Source organism: Squalius cephalus (genome assembly GCF_949319135.1).
Source record: "Squalius cephalus genome assembly, chromosome: 16".
Taxonomy (NCBI): Eukaryota; Metazoa; Chordata; class Actinopteri; order Cypriniformes; family Leuciscidae; genus Squalius; species Squalius cephalus.
The window spans coordinates 27936236-27954426 of NC_137137.1; the positions used below are offsets into that span (position 1 = coordinate 27936236).

General features: G+C 39.4%; 1 protein-coding gene across 2 annotated transcripts in view; it reads right to left on the reverse strand.

Moving 5' to 3' along the window:
* Positions 1–18191, reverse strand: part of LOC307174054 (cytosolic sulfotransferase 3) — a 39004-nt gene that overhangs the window by 8600 nt on the left and 12213 nt on the right. For both annotated transcript variants that reach the window (XM_079897713.1, XM_079897714.1), the window contains exon 2: positions 8007–8145. In XM_079897713.1, the coding sequence (XP_079753839.1) occupies positions 8007–8145 (139 nt within the window). The remainder of the gene's footprint in view (positions 1–8006; positions 8146–18191) is intronic.

Consider the following 18191-nt stretch of genomic DNA (forward strand, 5'->3'; position numbering starts at 1 on the left):
AGCTTATGAAAACCCCAAATTCAAAATCTCAGAAAATTTGAATATTACATGGAATCAATAAAAAAAAAGGATTTTACATACAGAAATGTCAGCCCTCTGAAAAGTATAATCATGCTTATGTACTCATTACTTGGTTTGGGCCCCTTTTGCATGAATTACTGCCTCAATGTGGAGTGGCATGGATGCTATCAGCCTGTGGCACTGCTGAGGTGTTATGGAAGACCAGGATGCTTCAATAGCGGCCTTCAGCTCTTCTGCATTGTTCTGTCTCATGTATCTCATCTTTCTCTTGGCAATGCCCCATAGATTCTGTATGGGGTTAAGGTCAGGCGAGTTTGCTGGCCAATCAAGCACAGTAATCCCATGGTCATTGAACCAGGTTTTGGTTCTTTTGGCAGTGTGGGCAGGTGCCAAGTCCTGCTGGAAAATGAAGTCAGCATCTCCATAAGCTTGTCTGCTGAAGGAAGCATGAAGTGCTCTAAAATGTCCTGGTAGACGGCTACGTTGACTCTGGACTTAACCCTCTGGGGACCAAAAACGCGCCCGCGCGTTTTGCTCGTTTTTTTTTTTTTTAGCAATGAAAATAAACACTAAATGCTCTGTTAATTTTGATCTTTCATTTTCGTGTAATACATCAATCGATCCTGTTCAGTGTCTATTTTTTTTCTGTATACTCACAATAAAAATAAAGTGTTTTGCTTTTTGACAAATAAAGAAAAATTAACATGATGCGATTTCTGCCTTCTCTCTGTCAGTAAACTCTCATTTGAAACGCGTTCGAAAATGATCTATAACTCCGCGAAAATTCAGTCAAACAGGCAAACAGACCCACGGGCATAAAGCTTGAGATCGCATCTTTTAAATGAAGTCATTTATATAAAAAACAAATATTCTCAGCTTCTGTAATCTGTATAAAAAGAGAGCGACTCCAGTCGACCTCATTACGAGATGATTCACAGTAATGTGACCACGCCCCGGAGAGCGCGTGCTATTCAAACGCAAATTCTGAGAACCATTTCAGAGCTGTGAAACGCCCACATCAGCTGTAAACAAAGCGCGTCGCGACTCCTCGCGAGTGAGACATTATAGCCTACCTTATGGAGAAACGATTCCTCAGAACAGTGCTGATGAGGAGCAATATCTCCTGAAATGAGGAGCAGATTCCGCTGAGGAGTGAGGTAGGCTGTTTTCTTTTCTCACGTGTGGAATAACGTTATGGAATAACGTTAGTGTAGGCCTATGTAAACCGCAAAAAGATGAATCCCATTTCTATAATATGACTCGCCTTTCTGTGAGATGAATGAAGGGGACATATTTGTAAAGACTGTTTAGCCTAAATATGAATCGCGCGTCTGTGTGTAAAATAATAAACTGCTTTGCTATAGCCTACTGAGATGAGTAAAAATCGACTGGAATATGTTGAAATAAAATGTATTTGTATAAGCAACGTATTAAACTGCAAATTAGCATTTATATGCCCTAATATTTCATAAAAACAACATTACAGTCAGGCGAAGTATGAAAGACAACATTTTGTTGACTAGACTAGGGTACAGTTTTTAGGCTACTGTAGAATATACCGCCACATCAAAAAAGCTTTTGTTTAGCAATTTCTGCTCATATCTAACGTTATATATATATAATATATAATATATATATATATATATATATATATATATATATATATATATATATATATTAGTGGTGGGCCGTTATCGGCGTTAACGCGCTGCGTTAACGTGAGACTCTTATCGCGCGATAAAAAAAATATCGCCGTTAATCTATTCCCCAAGTTGGGTTGGGAGATGATGACGCAATCTACCCGCGGCCGTGAGGTAAACCCGGCTGCAACGCATATTCGTCGTCATCTTAAGTAAACACGGCTGGAAGTGAAAGCTGCAACATCCATTATTTGGACTTGGTTCGGATTTAAGCCGTCCGACAAACAGCAGCAAACTATAGACAGAGTGTGTGGGGTAACGGTTCGGTAAGTTAACACACGACTAATCCGTTCTACCACCTCAAATTCAAAACGAAACATGATATCACTGAATACCAGCGCGCGCGTATTATTCTCATTCCAATATATCTTAGTGGTGTAACGTTAACACATAATCTCTGTCTATGCCCGATTTTAAGAATCGTTGTTGTGTTTCTTTTTAACTGAAAAGACATCAGTTAGACAATATTATCACTTTAAATTTGGGGTTTCATAAGCTCAAAGCTATAATAAACATTAGACCTAGGCCTACTTAAGTCTCTGCAGCTAGTGTACTTAAATTTTATTTATCTGCAAAATTATGTTGTATACTTACAGTTTTGCACAATATATGTTCTCAAAACTACATATACCCTTTAAAAAAAATACATTTAGCAGTTGTTTAGCAGGGTCTGTGTAACCTGTTCTGAAATGGTTTTATTATAATATACTGTATATCGTTATCGCAAGAGGCTGCAATGTATATCACAATAATAGATTTTAGGCCATATCGCCCATCCCGTAATTGATAGCCTATAGTAGTTGATAATAACATAGGCCTACCTAATGTTGCCTATGGACGGTAACAGTACAGTAGTAACCTTTACAGTCTATGAGTAGAACAGCTTTCTCAAGCAGTTTGTGATGCATTTTGGAAACAGGAGATGAGCCCCTGGTCTAATGCGCCACCTGGCTTGAGAAACCCGTTCACAAAGACTTACTTTTATAGTCATTATTTGGGTAGCACACATATTCTGAATGCCTTCGACAGAATTCAAATGAGCCATTTTAATCTAGATTAATCTAGATTAATTTCAAAATTAATCTAGATTAATCTAGATTAAAAAAATTAATCTATGCCCACCTCTAATATATATATATAATATATATATATATATATATATACTATTTTTGTCAAAAATAAAGTCATAGACTAAGATGTTAGATGTTCCAATGTTGGCTATATTCAAACTAATGAATACATATGATAAAATGTAGGCCTATAATCTTTTTCTTTTTTTTTTTTTTTTTTACAAAGAAAGAGTACACTTGAAATATTGTTGAAATTGTAATTATTGTTGTAATTGTAACATTTTTAATAAAATAGCAAAACATATTTACAAGAGAGATGTAAGCGAAATCTTAAATGGTCAATATAAGTCTTCTTCTAAATACATCTTTTGTCCTTGCATTGTGGCTCAGTCAGTGTCACACCTGAATGAATGGGCATTAGGCAGAGTCATTATGCAGAGTGGGTGGGACAAACTACTCCTCCTCCACGCCCCCCTCGCATAATGGCTTTCCAAGCAAAACCTGTTTTACACCATTTAAATCAATGTATTTTTTTTTTGTGAACGATAAAGCAAGACTATTTTCACATAATTTTGAAGCTAGAACTCAAAGGGACAACATCCATTAGTCAAAAGTCTTGTGGACACATATTTAATATGTGTTTTGTGGTCTTAATTCAGCAACTTTCATTTTTATTTTTTCCAATAACCACGCATAAACATTATTCTCTTAAAAATACAAACATCTACATACACGTTGCTCGCATATTATGGTAGCCCTGTTTGTGCTATATAGAGTGAATTTACACCTTAGCCATTAACATGTTTATAAATAACTGAAAAAAACACAAATGTCAAGGCATGTCAGAACATCTCAAGGGCCCCAAAAACACCTTGGTCCCCAGAGGGTTAATAAAGCACAGTGGATCAACACCAGCAGATGACATGGCTCCCCAAACCAACACACTGTGGAAACTTTACACTGGACTTCAAGCATCTTGGATTGTGTGCCTCTCCATTCTTCTTCCAGACTCTGGGACCTTGGTTTCCAAATGAGAATGAAAATTTGCTCTCATCAGAAAAGAGGACTTTGGTCCACCGTGCTTTATTAAGTCCAGAGTCAACACAGCCGTCTACCAGGACATTTTAGAACACTTCATGCTTCCTTCAGCAGACAAGCTTTATGGAGATGCTGACTTCATATTCCAGCAGGACTTGTTACTGCCCACACTGCCAAAAGAACCAAAACCCGGTTCAATGACCATGGGATTACTGTGCTTGATTGGCCAGCAAACTCTCCTGACCTTAACCCCATAGAGAATCTATGGGGCATTGCCAAGAGAAAGATGAGAGACATGAGACAGAACAATGCAGAAGAGCTGAAGGCCGCTATTGAAGCATCCTGGTCTTCCATAACACCTCAGCAGTGCCACAGGCTGATAGCATCCATGCCACTCCACATTGAGGCAGTAATTCATGCAAAAGGGGCCCAAACCAAGTACTGAGTACATATGCATGATTATACTTTTCAGAGGGCTGACATTTCTGTATGTAAAATCCTTTTTTTAATTGATTTCATGTAATATTCTAATTTTCTGAGATTTTGAATTTGGGGTTTTCATAAGCTGTAAGCCATAATCATCAAAATTATAACAAATAAAGGCTTGAAATATCTCACTTTGCATGAAATGAGTCTATATAATGTATTAGTTTCACCTTTTAAGTTGAATTACTGAAATAAATGAACTTTTGCACGATATTCTAATTTTTTGAGTTTCACGTGTAGTTCATACTGTTGTGTTTAAAGGGGTCATATGATGAGGAATCAATTTTGGAACTTGTAGCCAAATTAACTAAATTGGCATTTGGGCTTCAGGTGCAAGTGTATAGTCTACATTTAATTTAATTTGTTTTTAAAATGTAAAAGGCTTCAGCCCATTTAAATAGGAATGGTGTAAGACTGGGGGAAGTTTTTACACTGGTTTATTTAATTTGTGGGCCAAATTACAGCAGCAGAAGTAGGGGAAGCTCATGTTTTAACGATTTCCAGGGGACCAGGGACCACCTCTTTTGATTGTGTAAGAGCAGCCAATCATCTAAGTAATTCAGGATGCGTACTCTAATCTGTCTCAGGGGAGAGAGGGCCACATCCATGCTTTTTGTAAACATGCGCAGAGCTAGGGACAGTCAAAATGGTAGGACTGTAGTGGTAAGCCACCCACTCGAACGTGAATCTCAAGAATGGTCTGTGATGCCTGGCTCTGGGCAACGATGGGTTGAAGGGGTTGAGGGGTTGCCCACTGTGGCGGGGGGCTGGGGAGCTGATGCCTGAGATAGGATAATGACGTGGAGGAATGCTCTATTTGTGAGTGTGTATGCTTTTCATTTGGATCACAATGAAAGCGTAAGGAAGTCTTGGCACACATACCACTGAGGGGGCAGACCCAGTACCAACAACAAACACATTTGTCTTGTCACATTGTCTTGATTCCAATTGCCGAAACTTAACAGGGGGTTGGGTGAACACATGGTCGCTTTGGGAGTGGTCCAGCCTCGACGGGACTCAACCTCCTCTTCTTTATGGCCGAAACATCAGGGCTGCTTAGGCTGCTCAGGATCCAGCTCTAGCCTAGGGCTGGGTCCCTGACATCTGGGAAACGGGTAGCACTTCTGGTTCGCCTCTGGTTCTGCCTTGGCTTGGGGCTGAGTGGGCGCGGGAGCCGGCTTGGGTTGACTCAAGGCAGTGGAATAACTGGTCCGCTTTGGCAGGAAGTGGCACATCGCTTGCGATGACTTCTGGGCTGCTCTAACATGCTCAGTGAATCCGTCCACTGCCGAACCAAATAGGCCAGAGGGTGAGACTGGTTAGTCGAGGAGGGCATCCTTGTTGGCATCCTTGATCTCAGTCAAATTCAACCAAAGGTGGACATCGAGCACCACAAGGTTAGCCGAGGCACAACTGATCGATTGGGCTATACTGCCGTGCAAAGGCAAAAGACTGTAACTTCGTTTTTGGTCGAAAATGAGTTATTTATATTTTTGGCACATTCAAGACCTTCTTTATCATGTGGATAAGTATCTTGAATCAATTCCGGTTTTTTTTCGAGAAAATAATGATTTGTCTTAACAGTAACTTCCAAAAGCCCATGAGAAACCAAGGCAGAACACCGTAACATCAGTTACCGCTCTTTGGCTTTGTTTTGGAACGCTCAAATTACGAGTTACGGTGTTCTGCCTTTGTTTAGCCGCGCGTCAATATGAAGTTACCGTGCCGGTGTTCAATCAAATAATGCTACCTACCAGATTGTACGGTTATCTGCCTTTGTTTTAATGTCCATTAAAATTAAAATTAAAATTACGGTGTAGCCTGTGTACTTTGTACAGCTGCCATCAGTCGCTCTAACTTCTGATGTCCTCTGAGCGGTCAGAACATTTAGTATGGTCTGCTCCATCGACAAACGTGCGATATCGATCGCGAAGGATTATGCGGAGTTGACAGAAAAACGTTACACACTGCCGTATCAGATGAATACAACCAAGAATTAAAGCTCGGCAAACTAGCTGGCAGAGTGCCAAAACTTCGCCTTCATCCCCGCCCTAAACGCTCCGGTCGAGTCAACGCTGGACTAATAGGAGGTATTTTGTCATGTCAAATGTATTAATAATGCCATCAGAATGCAACCAAAGCACAGGATAGCAATAAGTAGATGGCTATAAATAATTGTAAATCATACAAAATAAATGCCATGATCACTAGATTTTATACAGGTGTTACTATAATGATTTTGTTAATGGTGATCAGCAACTAAATATTGATAATGTGGAAGTTACTGCCTTTTGCCTTGGCATGACTTCTCACTTTTTGCTGACAATACAAAGGCAGAGTACAGTAACTTTAAAATAGTGGTCAAAAGTCAAGTTTGAGCTCAAGATTTTTTTATGTATATAATTTCCATTACTAAAACATCTATTTGCCAGATTTCCAGTGTCCTACCTATAATTAATTTGGCGGGACAACTAAAAATCTTTAAAGTCATTTTTCTCAGTTCCACACTCTAGCGACTTAAGGTCTTTTGCCTTTGTAGGGCAGTATAGACTTACTGGCACGCAGGGCGAGGTTGGTTGCACTGTACAGCTCCTTAAAAGGCCACTGGGTCAGGACCAGTCTCATCCATGGCACGGAGAAGCTTGGACTGGTATACCTGGAGGACCACCATATGAAGGGCAGATCTAGATTGGCCAATGTGGTTGCGCCGTTAATCCGCTGCTTGAGGCTTGTTCTCTAACTCTTGGAAATACTTTATTTTACAGTGTGCTTGTTACACATATGTGACCCTGGATGACAAAACCAGTCACAAGTAGCACAGGTATATTTGTGGCAATAGCCAACAGTACATTTTATGGGTCAAAATTATCGATTTTTCTTTTATGCCAATAATTATTAGGATATTAAGTAAAGATCATGTTCCATGAAGATATTTAGTAAATTTACATTTATTTTTGTGAGTGAATGCTGCACAATCGCAAACAGAAATGCACAACTTTAAAGGCGATTTTCTCAATGTTTTGATTTTTTTGCACCCTCAGATTCCAGATTTTCAAATAGTTGTATCTCGGCCAAATATTGTCCTAACATACCATAATCATACACTAATGGAAAGCGTATTTATTCAGCTTTCATATGATGTATAAATCACAATTTCAAAAAATTTACCCATGTTTTGTGGTCCAGGGATATTACAGGGATATTACATGTAGCTATTATAGCAATTACTTTAAATTGTGCATAATTACATGCAACTAACCTTAACCACAACCTAATCCTAACCCTCTAGTAAGTACATGTAGTTCATTATTATTACTCACTACTAAAATGTATAATTACACAATAACACAACACCTTAAAAAAGAGTAACCTAACTCTTTATATATAAGCTAATTAAACAATAAGTTATTAATTACAGTGTCAATGCATGAACTCGTTTGTATATAGTCTATTAATGTATTAACTACAGTTTATAAACATTTAATTAACTATAAACTAAAATGACTTGTAAATATTTTATTACTGTATACTAATTATAAAAGTGTAACCCATTTCTTATTATTATCACAGTAAACAGTTTGAAACAGAAATATTTTGTAACATAGTCTTTGCCATCACTTTTGATCAGTTTAATGCATCTTTGCTGAATAAAATAAAAATCTGTTGCACAGTGGATATTTTTCTTTCTCACCTGCTTTGGGGTAAGTGGCGATAAGAATGTCATCAGGTCTTGCTTGAAAGTTTTTCACCTTTTCCCAGTTGTCAGTGAAGTAGTGTACCATAGAAACACCCTCAAAATCAAACAACTCAGGTCGACTAAGTAGTTTCATCTGTAGTATTAAAAAGTGTCAGATTAATGCTGAAGCTTTGTTGCATGGTCATTATTAGATAATCATCACTGGCCATCAATGTCAAAACCTGTTAACAAGCAAGATTTCAGTTACAAAATCAATTAATAGAGTAAGTAATAAGTATGGAGAAAACAATCATGCTTTTAATTGTCCTAACTTGGTACCTTAAGGATACATGAATAACTATGTATTAATACCTGAATCAATACTTACTTCAACATGAACTAATGAGTAGAGAACGCACAAACTAATCAGGAATAAATGAAGAGCTAACCTTACCTATGATTGGAGTCATTTGGATTTATGCATGAATAACGACAACCTTAACTTCATTGTTGGTACATGTTTGATAGTTAATGCATTAATTAACATTTAGGGGTTAAACTAAACCAAACTGACTCTATAAGAAAATACGAGAAGTACTCTAACTTTTAATTACACTTCAATAATTGGTTACACTTTATTTTAAGGTAACACAGCTACATTGTACTTACTCTAGTAAGTACTGAGTAATATTAATTAACTACATGTACTTACTGTAGAGTTACGGTTAGGCTTAGGGTTTGGTTCAGGGTCAGTTACTTGTAATTATGCATAATTTACTGTTATTACTATAGTAAGTAGATGTAGTAACGTGTAAGTGTTACAGAGTAATTTAGTATTGTAATAATGTAAAATTTTGCCATCTGCAGCTTCGTCATAAACTTCATTGGATAGTACATTAGTTCACCATTATTTACATGGATCCTTATCAAATGTATAACAGGCTAAATACACTAATAACATCAATAATTTGTATGTTTTGCATAATTATTATGACCGCCGCTAGCATAGCTAGCGAAAGCGGTCATATAGGGATTGTCAAAGTTTTTTTTTTTTTTTTTTTTTTGTCATCTACTGAATTTTCCGTCAACGATACCAGGGACACCGAAACACCGGGGAACATGAAATTTGGTGGGCATGTAGCCCCACTAGACTTTTACGGAAAAATTTCGTTTGGTCCCCGGGGGACACCCCCCCCCCCCCCGCGCTGGCCCCCCCCCAAACCCAAAAAATGCAGTTTTTCATAAATAACTACCTGAACCGTGGCACCGAGGATGAAGAAATTTTTATGGTATGTTGGTCTTAAGGGCCCACATCAACCTAGCCCATAATCACTCATTTGTGATTTGCGCCCCTTCCCATAAAAAATGAAAATGCAATATTATTCTGCTTTAATCGCCCCTATCTTCAGTTGAGATGTTCAGAACTGCACCATATTTCATGTGTATGATTAACTTGACATCCTCTGGGGGTATGCTAAGTTTCGTAGAATTTCATCCATGGGGGGGTATAAAATAAATTCATTTATGTGCACATTTAGTGACTGTACACTCATCGGCCAGTAGATGGTGGTGTTGAGCGAAGGGTTGCTGGTTTAGGATGATACTGTCACACACAGACATGCAGGAATACAAACAAACGCAAGCATGCACACACACTGACATCCACACGCACAGACACACACCCATACACACACATACAAATCCACATGCACAGACACACACACACAAACACACACGCGCACACACATGTACGCACGCATACATACACGCACAGACACACACATACACAAACACACACACATACACACACACACACACAGACAGACATGCACATACTACTACTTTTTTTAGGTATATACATAAACACGCAATACAGCCAAATTGCTCCACGTCATTTATTTTTGTGGAAAGCCAGTGCAGGCCTGAGCGGCGGTCATATTTTGTACCGCCATGCGGTACATCTAGTTTCCATTCAAACTCACCCTACTGTGGCTTATACACAGCTATACAAAAGCCAAAAATTTTAATGTAAAATAAAATAAAATAAAATAAAATAAAATAAAATAAAATAAAGGGGTTGCAGGTTCCCAAAAGAACTAACCAAACATTAATCATATACACTACAGTTAGGGGAATGTTTGCTTGGTACCACTTTCAGTTCACACTCCATCCAGATGCAGACCATAAACCATACTGTATCTCTGCTCTGTGACTTCTTGAAAAACCACCAAATGACACTGCTTGACATCACTGACCTGGGCTGAGTACTATGTGTACTATTGCATGTGTGTTTGATGGTAAGTTTATATTTAGTCATGACCTGATTTTAGTAAGTTATTAACAGTGAATCAGCAATTACAGTCATCATGACACAATAATGCATTGACAAGGCATGGGCTGATATTAGTGTATGGGTAACTAAAGAGTTAGTAATGACGTGGCCCCTCAATTAAAGTCATGACACATTCATGGATTTAAAACACACAAGCTGATATAAGTGCATGAATAGTGTAGCAAAGTTTGTTGTTATAGGAAGAAGGAAGTGGGAACCAGCGAACATTTATAGACTTTAATAACAAAATAAAACAAATACAAAACCAAAGTAAAGACAGCAGCCCCTCACGGACGACTGCTGTCACATAATAAAACAGAACATAAAACCCAGGCCTGGCCTCTCTCGTCCTTCTCTGTTGTCGCTCCTCCTTTTATGCTTCCGCTCTTCCATGAGAGATATGAGACTGGTGTGTCTCGCAGGTGTCGCTCATCATCAATCATGACACCGGCCTCGCGCCGCTCTCCCACGGCCCTCGGCCTCGTCCTGCTTGCCACAAATAGTTAATAATTAGTAATGCTGTGCCCCTCTAAGTAAAGTGATGGCACAATGATACATTTACAGATCATTAACAATTTAAAAAATATGCACTAGGAATGCCATCTTTGTGCATTTGCACAACCAATGCAAAAAATGAAGACAAGGGACTATTGAAGTTTTGAAGTAAAAAATAAGGAGAAGAGGGAGGGATGGAGGGGGTTTTGGAGGGGGATGTGAATGAGGTGAAGGGATGGTTGCAGGACGTGGCGAAGGGATGTTGATGCAGGACGAGGCAAAAGGATGGTGATGTCAGGACGACAATGTCGAAGGTGCCAATGGTGGACAAAGTCCGCTAGCACAGACCCAGACCTTGCCAGTGCCGACGGGGGTCGGGAGGAGCCAAGATGGTATGGAGGCTGACGACAACTGAGGGAGGATCAACGGAGACGAGGCTGATATATCCACAGGCGCAGATGGAGAGGCGAGGAAATCGAGCGACATTGCTAGCACTGGAGGCCAAGGTGATGCCGTGCCGACAAACGTCGAAAGCGAAGCCAGAGTACCTGAGGGCTGAGGTGGAGCCAGTGTGATGGAGGACAGAGGCGACACAGAGGGGAAGGAGGAACCCGCTGCAGCCGTAGGGGTGGAGAGATGGAGTGCAGCAGATGGCCCGCAAGTCCGTGGCGGAAGTGGTATGACGACTGACCAAGGGGGAGCCGGCAGGATGAGGGAATACGGTGGAGCCGCAACGACAGGTCGATGGGCTGAGATGGAGTGAAGAGATCCGAGGCCGGAGACGGAGCGGCAGGATCCTCTCGCACTGACGCTGCTGGTGGTAACATGACCTGCGGCTCGACGTCATAGCAGGGCTTCCACGGAGATGGCGCAGTGCTGTAAACATTCGGCAGTGGCAGGGCTGGAGTGCAGGGCTCACACGTGTCAACACGTGTCAGGACCTACTCATCGTCGTAATCATACTCTAGATCTAATATTATCACATGGAATAGATGTGGATGCCGTTGAAATTCTGCAGCAGAGCGATGACATCTCAGATCATTATCTAGTCTCGTGTAATTTGCACTTAGCCAAGGCTGCAAAGCCGACTCCGTGTTTCAAATATGTTAGACCTATTACTTCTGCTACTAAAGATTGCTTTATTAATAATCTTCCTGATCAGTTTCATCATCTCAGCATCCCAGATAGCTTAGAAGAACTCGATATTGCAACAGAAACTTTTAACTCTCTCTTTTCCAGCACTTTAGACACAGTTGCTCCGTTGCGCTTAAAGAAGATTAAAGAAAATAGTCCAACGCCGTGGTACAACGAGCACACTCAGGCCCTTAAGAGAGCAGCCAGAAAAATGGAGCGCAACTGGAAGAAAACAAAACTAGAGGTATTTCGCATTTCATGGAAGGAGAGCTCAATTACTTACAGAGAGGCTTTAAAAGCGGCTAGATCTGCTTATTTTTCAACCCTATTAGAAGAAAATAAACATAATCCTAGGTATTTATTTGAAACGGTGGCTAAACTAACGAAAAATAAAGCTTCAAGCCCAGAAGTTTCCAAGCAACACAGCAGTAATGATTTTATGAACTTCTTCACTTATAAGATTGATAATATCAGGGACAAAATTATAACTATGCAACCGTCTACTACAGTATCGCATCAGGCAGTGCATTGTAGCCTCCCTGAGGAAAAATTTGATTCATTCGTTGCTATAGGAGAGGAAGAATTTACTAAACTCATTAAATCATCTAAATCGACAACATGTATGTTAGACCCTATACCAACTAAGCTACTGAAAGAGATGCTTCCAGAGGTCCTAGATCCTCTTCTTAATATCATTAATTCATCTTTGTCTCTAGGATACGTACCAAAAAACTTTAAGCTGGCTATGATTAAACCGCTTGTTAAAAAAACGCAACTTGATCCTACAGAATTAGTCAATTACAGGCCGATCTCGAATCTACCTTTTCTGTCAAAGATATTAGAAAAGGCAGTATCCTCACAACTGTGTTCCTTTCTTGAAAGAAATGATATCTGCGAGGATTTCCAGTCAGGATTTAGACCGTACCATAGTACCGAGACAGCTCTCGTTAGAGTCACAAATGATTTGCTCTTATCATCCGATCGTGGTTGTATCTCGCTATTAGTGTTACTCGATCTTAGTGCTGCGTTTGACACCATTGACCACAACGTTCTTTTAAATAGATTAGAACATTATGTTGGCATTACGGGAAATGCACTAGCATGGTTTAAATCATACTTATCTGACCGTTATCAGTTTGTAGCAGTAAATGATGAGATGTCTCATCGATCACAAGTTCAGTATGGCGTACCACAAGGCTCAGTACTAGGACCGCTGCTGTTCACTCTGTACATGCTACCATTAGGAGATATCATTAGGAAACATGGAATTAGCTTTCACTGTTATGCTGACGATACTCAGCTGTATATTTCTTCAAAACCTAACGAAACTTATCAATTCATAAAATTAACGGAATGCATAGCAGATATAAAAAATTGGATGACTCGTAATTTCCTACTTCTAAATTCTGAAAAAACAGAGTTTCTAATTATTGGACAAAAAACTTCCTCACGTAATAACCTAGAATACTGTCTAACACTTGATGGCTGCTCTGTTAAGTCTTCGTCGTCGGTTAGGAACCTGGGTGTGCTCTTTGATACCAATCTTTCATTTGAAAGTCACGTGTCTAGTATCTGTAAAACTGCATTTTTCCATCTTAAAAATATATCTAAATTACGCCATATGCTCTCATTGACAAATGCGGAACAATTAGTTCATGCGTTCATGACCTCAAGGCTAGATTATTGCAATGCTCTACTGGGTGGTTGCCCTGCACGTTTAATAAACAAACTACAGCTGGTTCAAAACGCAGCAGCTCGAGTTCTTACCAGAACCAGGAAGTATGACCATATTAGCCCGGTTCTGTCAAAACTGCATTGGCTCCCTATTAAACATCGCATAAATTTTAAAATATTGCTGATTACTTACAAAGCACTAAATGGTTTAGCTCCGCAGTACTTGAGCGAGCTCTTAACGCATTATAGTCCGTCACGTCTATTGCGATCTCAAAATTCCGGCCAGTTGATAATACCTAGAATATCAAAATCGACTGCTGGCGGTAGATCCTTCTCCTATTTAGCACCAAAACTCTGGAACAGTCTTCCTACCATTGTCCGGGAAGCAGACACACTCTGTCAGTTCAAAGCCAGATTAAAGACACATCTCTTTGACCTAGCATTCACATAATACATTATAGACTTCTATAATTTAATGTTAGGCTGCATAGATTAGGTCAGCCGGAACCGGGAACACTTCCCAAAAATCCTGATGTACTCGTTACATCATGAGAAGAATGGCATCTACGCTAATTTTAGTGTCTGTGTTTATCCCGAGGTTTTCCTGCAGCCTGCCGGATCCAGGCCGTATCCAGATCTGACGAAGGACCTTCGCCTGGACCGATGACAACGCAGTGCTGAAGTGCCAACTAGTCTCTCCCTATGGAGGATCCCTCTACCACTCTACAGATAAGGCGTTGTCTGGAAATTCGTTTCGCGTTCCTACCCCAAAGCAACAAAATAAAATAAAATTCTTTATCAAAATTTATAAGGAAAGACAAGTACTTTGTTTAGGCTTGGCTTGTAGGGAATTCCAAACCTGCGTATTTTCAAACGCACATAACTATAGAACCCATTCTAAATGCGCATGTGAACGCCATCAGCGTTTCTCACAGGTTCGCGTTTAAAGTCTGTGTAGAGGGAATGGTGTCGTCTTAGCGGCCCCTAATTTAATAACAAATGATCGTTGCGACGGAAGCAAATCAATCAAAACTAACTTTAGATGGAAAATAACTTAACTCTGCTATAAAGCCAAAACGATCTCTGTTACCTTAAATTATACGCTTATCTCTGTGAAGCTGCTTTGAAACAATCTACGTTGTTAAAAGCGCTATATAAATGAAGATGACTTGACTTGACTTGACTTGGAGGACTGGCTGAATTTCGCAGTGATGGTGGCAACAAAAATCTTGACAGAATCACAGTCCATGCAGGTCGATGAAAATTAGTCATAGTTCATGGTGCTGTCTAGAAACAGTGATGATGAAGGTACCGGGTGGGAGTCGCTAGCTCCTCACTGAAGTTTATCAGCCTGCCCTCATTGTCCATAGTCACTTCTCCCTCGTCCACTGATGTTGTGGGCTCACACCCCTGGTCAGACTCATAGTGGAGCTCCACTTCCGGGGCAAGGATCAGCTCTGTCCTCTTTCCAGTCCATTCCAGTGGTGTCTGGGAGGTCAACGATGATGATGGTGATGGTAATTAGCCCCTATCCAGAACAGTGACTTCAGGGTCTCATCATCGAAAGGGCAGGTGACAGCGATACAGTACAGCTCCTCAGAAAAGGATAAAAAATCGTGGCTCTTCTTAGCAACGGCCGCAAACTTTGCTACATAATCCGTTGGTCCGGTATTCTGTAATGCTGACATCCACAGAAGATGAAGATGATGATGATAATAATACAAGGTTTATTAAATTATAACTAATAAGAGAGCCAATATGTGAGACAGTGTCGAAAACAAACAATACCAGACAATGATCAAAACGAAGGGTACTGTAACTATCTGAGGCTGTAAATCGATAGTCTATGCATTGGTTAAAGTCATCTATTTCCATTATTTCAACATATTTTAAAGAATACTTCTATTTTTATTATACTTACATTTATTCTAATTATATTTTACTTACATTCTATTTATAATAGGCTACTAATTGGTCTATTGATTATTTTATAATTATTTTTAACACTTTATTATTTAACAATTATTTTATAAAAAATAGAACACTTCTGGCATTTACATTTACATTTAAACTGACACCTGCCATGGTGTTTCTTATTTGTCGTCTCTGATTTAGATGTGTGTCCTCAGCCAATGCTCCGTACGTTTAAAGGTGAAGCATGTAGTGCCACCTAGCGGAATTACAAAAATACATCATATTTTGTCCCTTTCGCGCTTCACGCCTGACTCGACTCAAACACATCTCAACAGGTTTTACGCGTTCTTGTGAAGGTATCAACAGGTAAATGTAGGCTACTTTCAATAAAATGTCAAACATATTAGGAAAACTTTAGCTGTGTTTATATGTGTCATGAGAATATGCAAATAAGCAGCTAACATTCTGTATAGAGCGAACGCGAAACCCATCCAAAGTATTTGCACCAGGTGCATTTTTATCATAACGCGCACCCAGCATACCTGGTTAAAAAAGTCACTGCTCGCCACTGCTGTATATAGCCTACAGTAATTACAACAGTTTTTAAACATTTTCACGTGTTTTATGTTTTTTTTAATTTATGTTTTTATAAAACATTTTATGTTTTAAGTTTGTGCTTTTGGAAATTAACCTTCATCATCCCGTAAGGCGTATTTTGCATTATAGGCTAATTTTGAGCACAAAGTATGTTCTTTCTGCGAATGTAATTGTTGCAAGAGTAATAGGTTACTTGATTTTTTTTTCTTTTTTCATATCAGTGTGTACATTCACCCACAATGGTATATTTAAGAATTAACTGGGAATTATCACGTTGTGATGGCGGAACTTTTGCGAACGTGTCCACACCCTCTTTAGGCCCTGTCATATAGTACATACAAACAGTATTACTTTAATTTAACATGAGTAGTTAATACGTGAAGATAACTTGTCTCTTTCATAATTAATAAGAGTGCTTGCTCACATCTTGTCGAAAGTTCTTCATACCATGATTAAAATAGCGGAGCACAACCAAGTAATCAGTGTAGCTTGGAGCCTCCATCTGTTTGTGAAAATAATCACTACATGACTTCTCTAGCAACCAACAGTCTATGTTGGGAGGGCTTTCTGCACTGTATTTGCGGGTTGTTTAAGTGCTGTGAAATGGGGACATTTCCGGGGGCAGCTCAAGCCGTGACAGAACTCCAAAACCGGGACTGTCCCCAGAAAATGAGATATGCACAAAATTAGATAATGCTTTTTAAATTTAAATAGATTCAAAAGTAACCACAAATATACCTGTAAAGACACACATACACCTCTTTTATGTGTAAAATATGGTGTGTTCCCTTCTCTCTTGAAGTCAAATGAGAAATGCTAAGCTAATGCTAACTGGCTAATGCTAACGCGTATGATGCATTAAATTACAGTTAATTACTGTACATAACAATGAAAATAAACATTACTAACATGCTAATTATTAACTCGGTTTATTAACCAAAGCAACCAACATGTATTGGATTGAACTGCCAGCATTACATTAGGAAACTATTGCTTCTCATTTCTTATTTGTGCAACCTTGTTTTCTGGCATCTCAGCTCAACGGACTGTTCGAGAAAATGTGTGGAAAAATTGAGAGGCAAGAGTGTGTAAAGAGATGAACATCCAGTTCAAAGAAGACTTTTCAAAGGAAGATCTCAAAGCTCATGCTAAGTTGTGGGCAAATGTGCAAGAAGCTACAACATATGGGAAAAGAGCCTTTCTAAAAGATGGCTATGCAGTCATTGATGGACACATAACTGATGATCCCAGTAAGGTGACACTCAGGCTCTTGTTCAAGCATTCAAGGTTTGCCATGTATATATTAGATATAAATAATCTGGGGCCATATTCACAAAACATCTTAAAGGGACTATGTGTAGCTTTTTAGGTATTTTATTATCTAAAATCAATATTTTTATTCATAAATATGCCCTCAATGGTGTACAAATACCTATGCCAATGATCAGACTAATCCTCGTAAACGAAGAATTTATTATCTTTATATACATGGGACGGGTAGGTCCACGGAGGCTTCCATGTAGTTCTGCCATCTTGAAAAACTATAATAGCAGAGAGGGACAAAAAGTACTAGGCCAACGCGTTTCCACAACGCGTTTTCGTTCAGAACCAGTGTCACGTGACTGAAGCCAGCAGAAGCGGATGCGCAGAGCAGTGAGAGGCGCTTGTCACTCCCCGGCAAGTTTAAAAGGATGCACTGCACGGTTATTTATACACCGTTCATTCATACATATGCTGAGTCACAGGATAAGGAGTCCTCGTCGTCGAAAAAGTCTAAAATAGACCGTAAAAGGAAACGTGACCGGAGATTACAAAAACAAGGGTTAAAGGTGCCGTAGAATGGATTATTTTATTATTTTATAATGTTTCCTGGGGTGCCCTTATAATGTTAGTATGTTTTTTAGATCAAAATTTGTTATAATTTAGAAATAAAAGGCATATTTCCTAGCCTGATTTCATTCCCTGGTTTGAACACTCTGTTTGAGGGGGCGTGTCTGCTGTGAGACTTCAGTGTTGTTGCCCTCTGCTGTGATTGGCTGACATGCTTGCATATG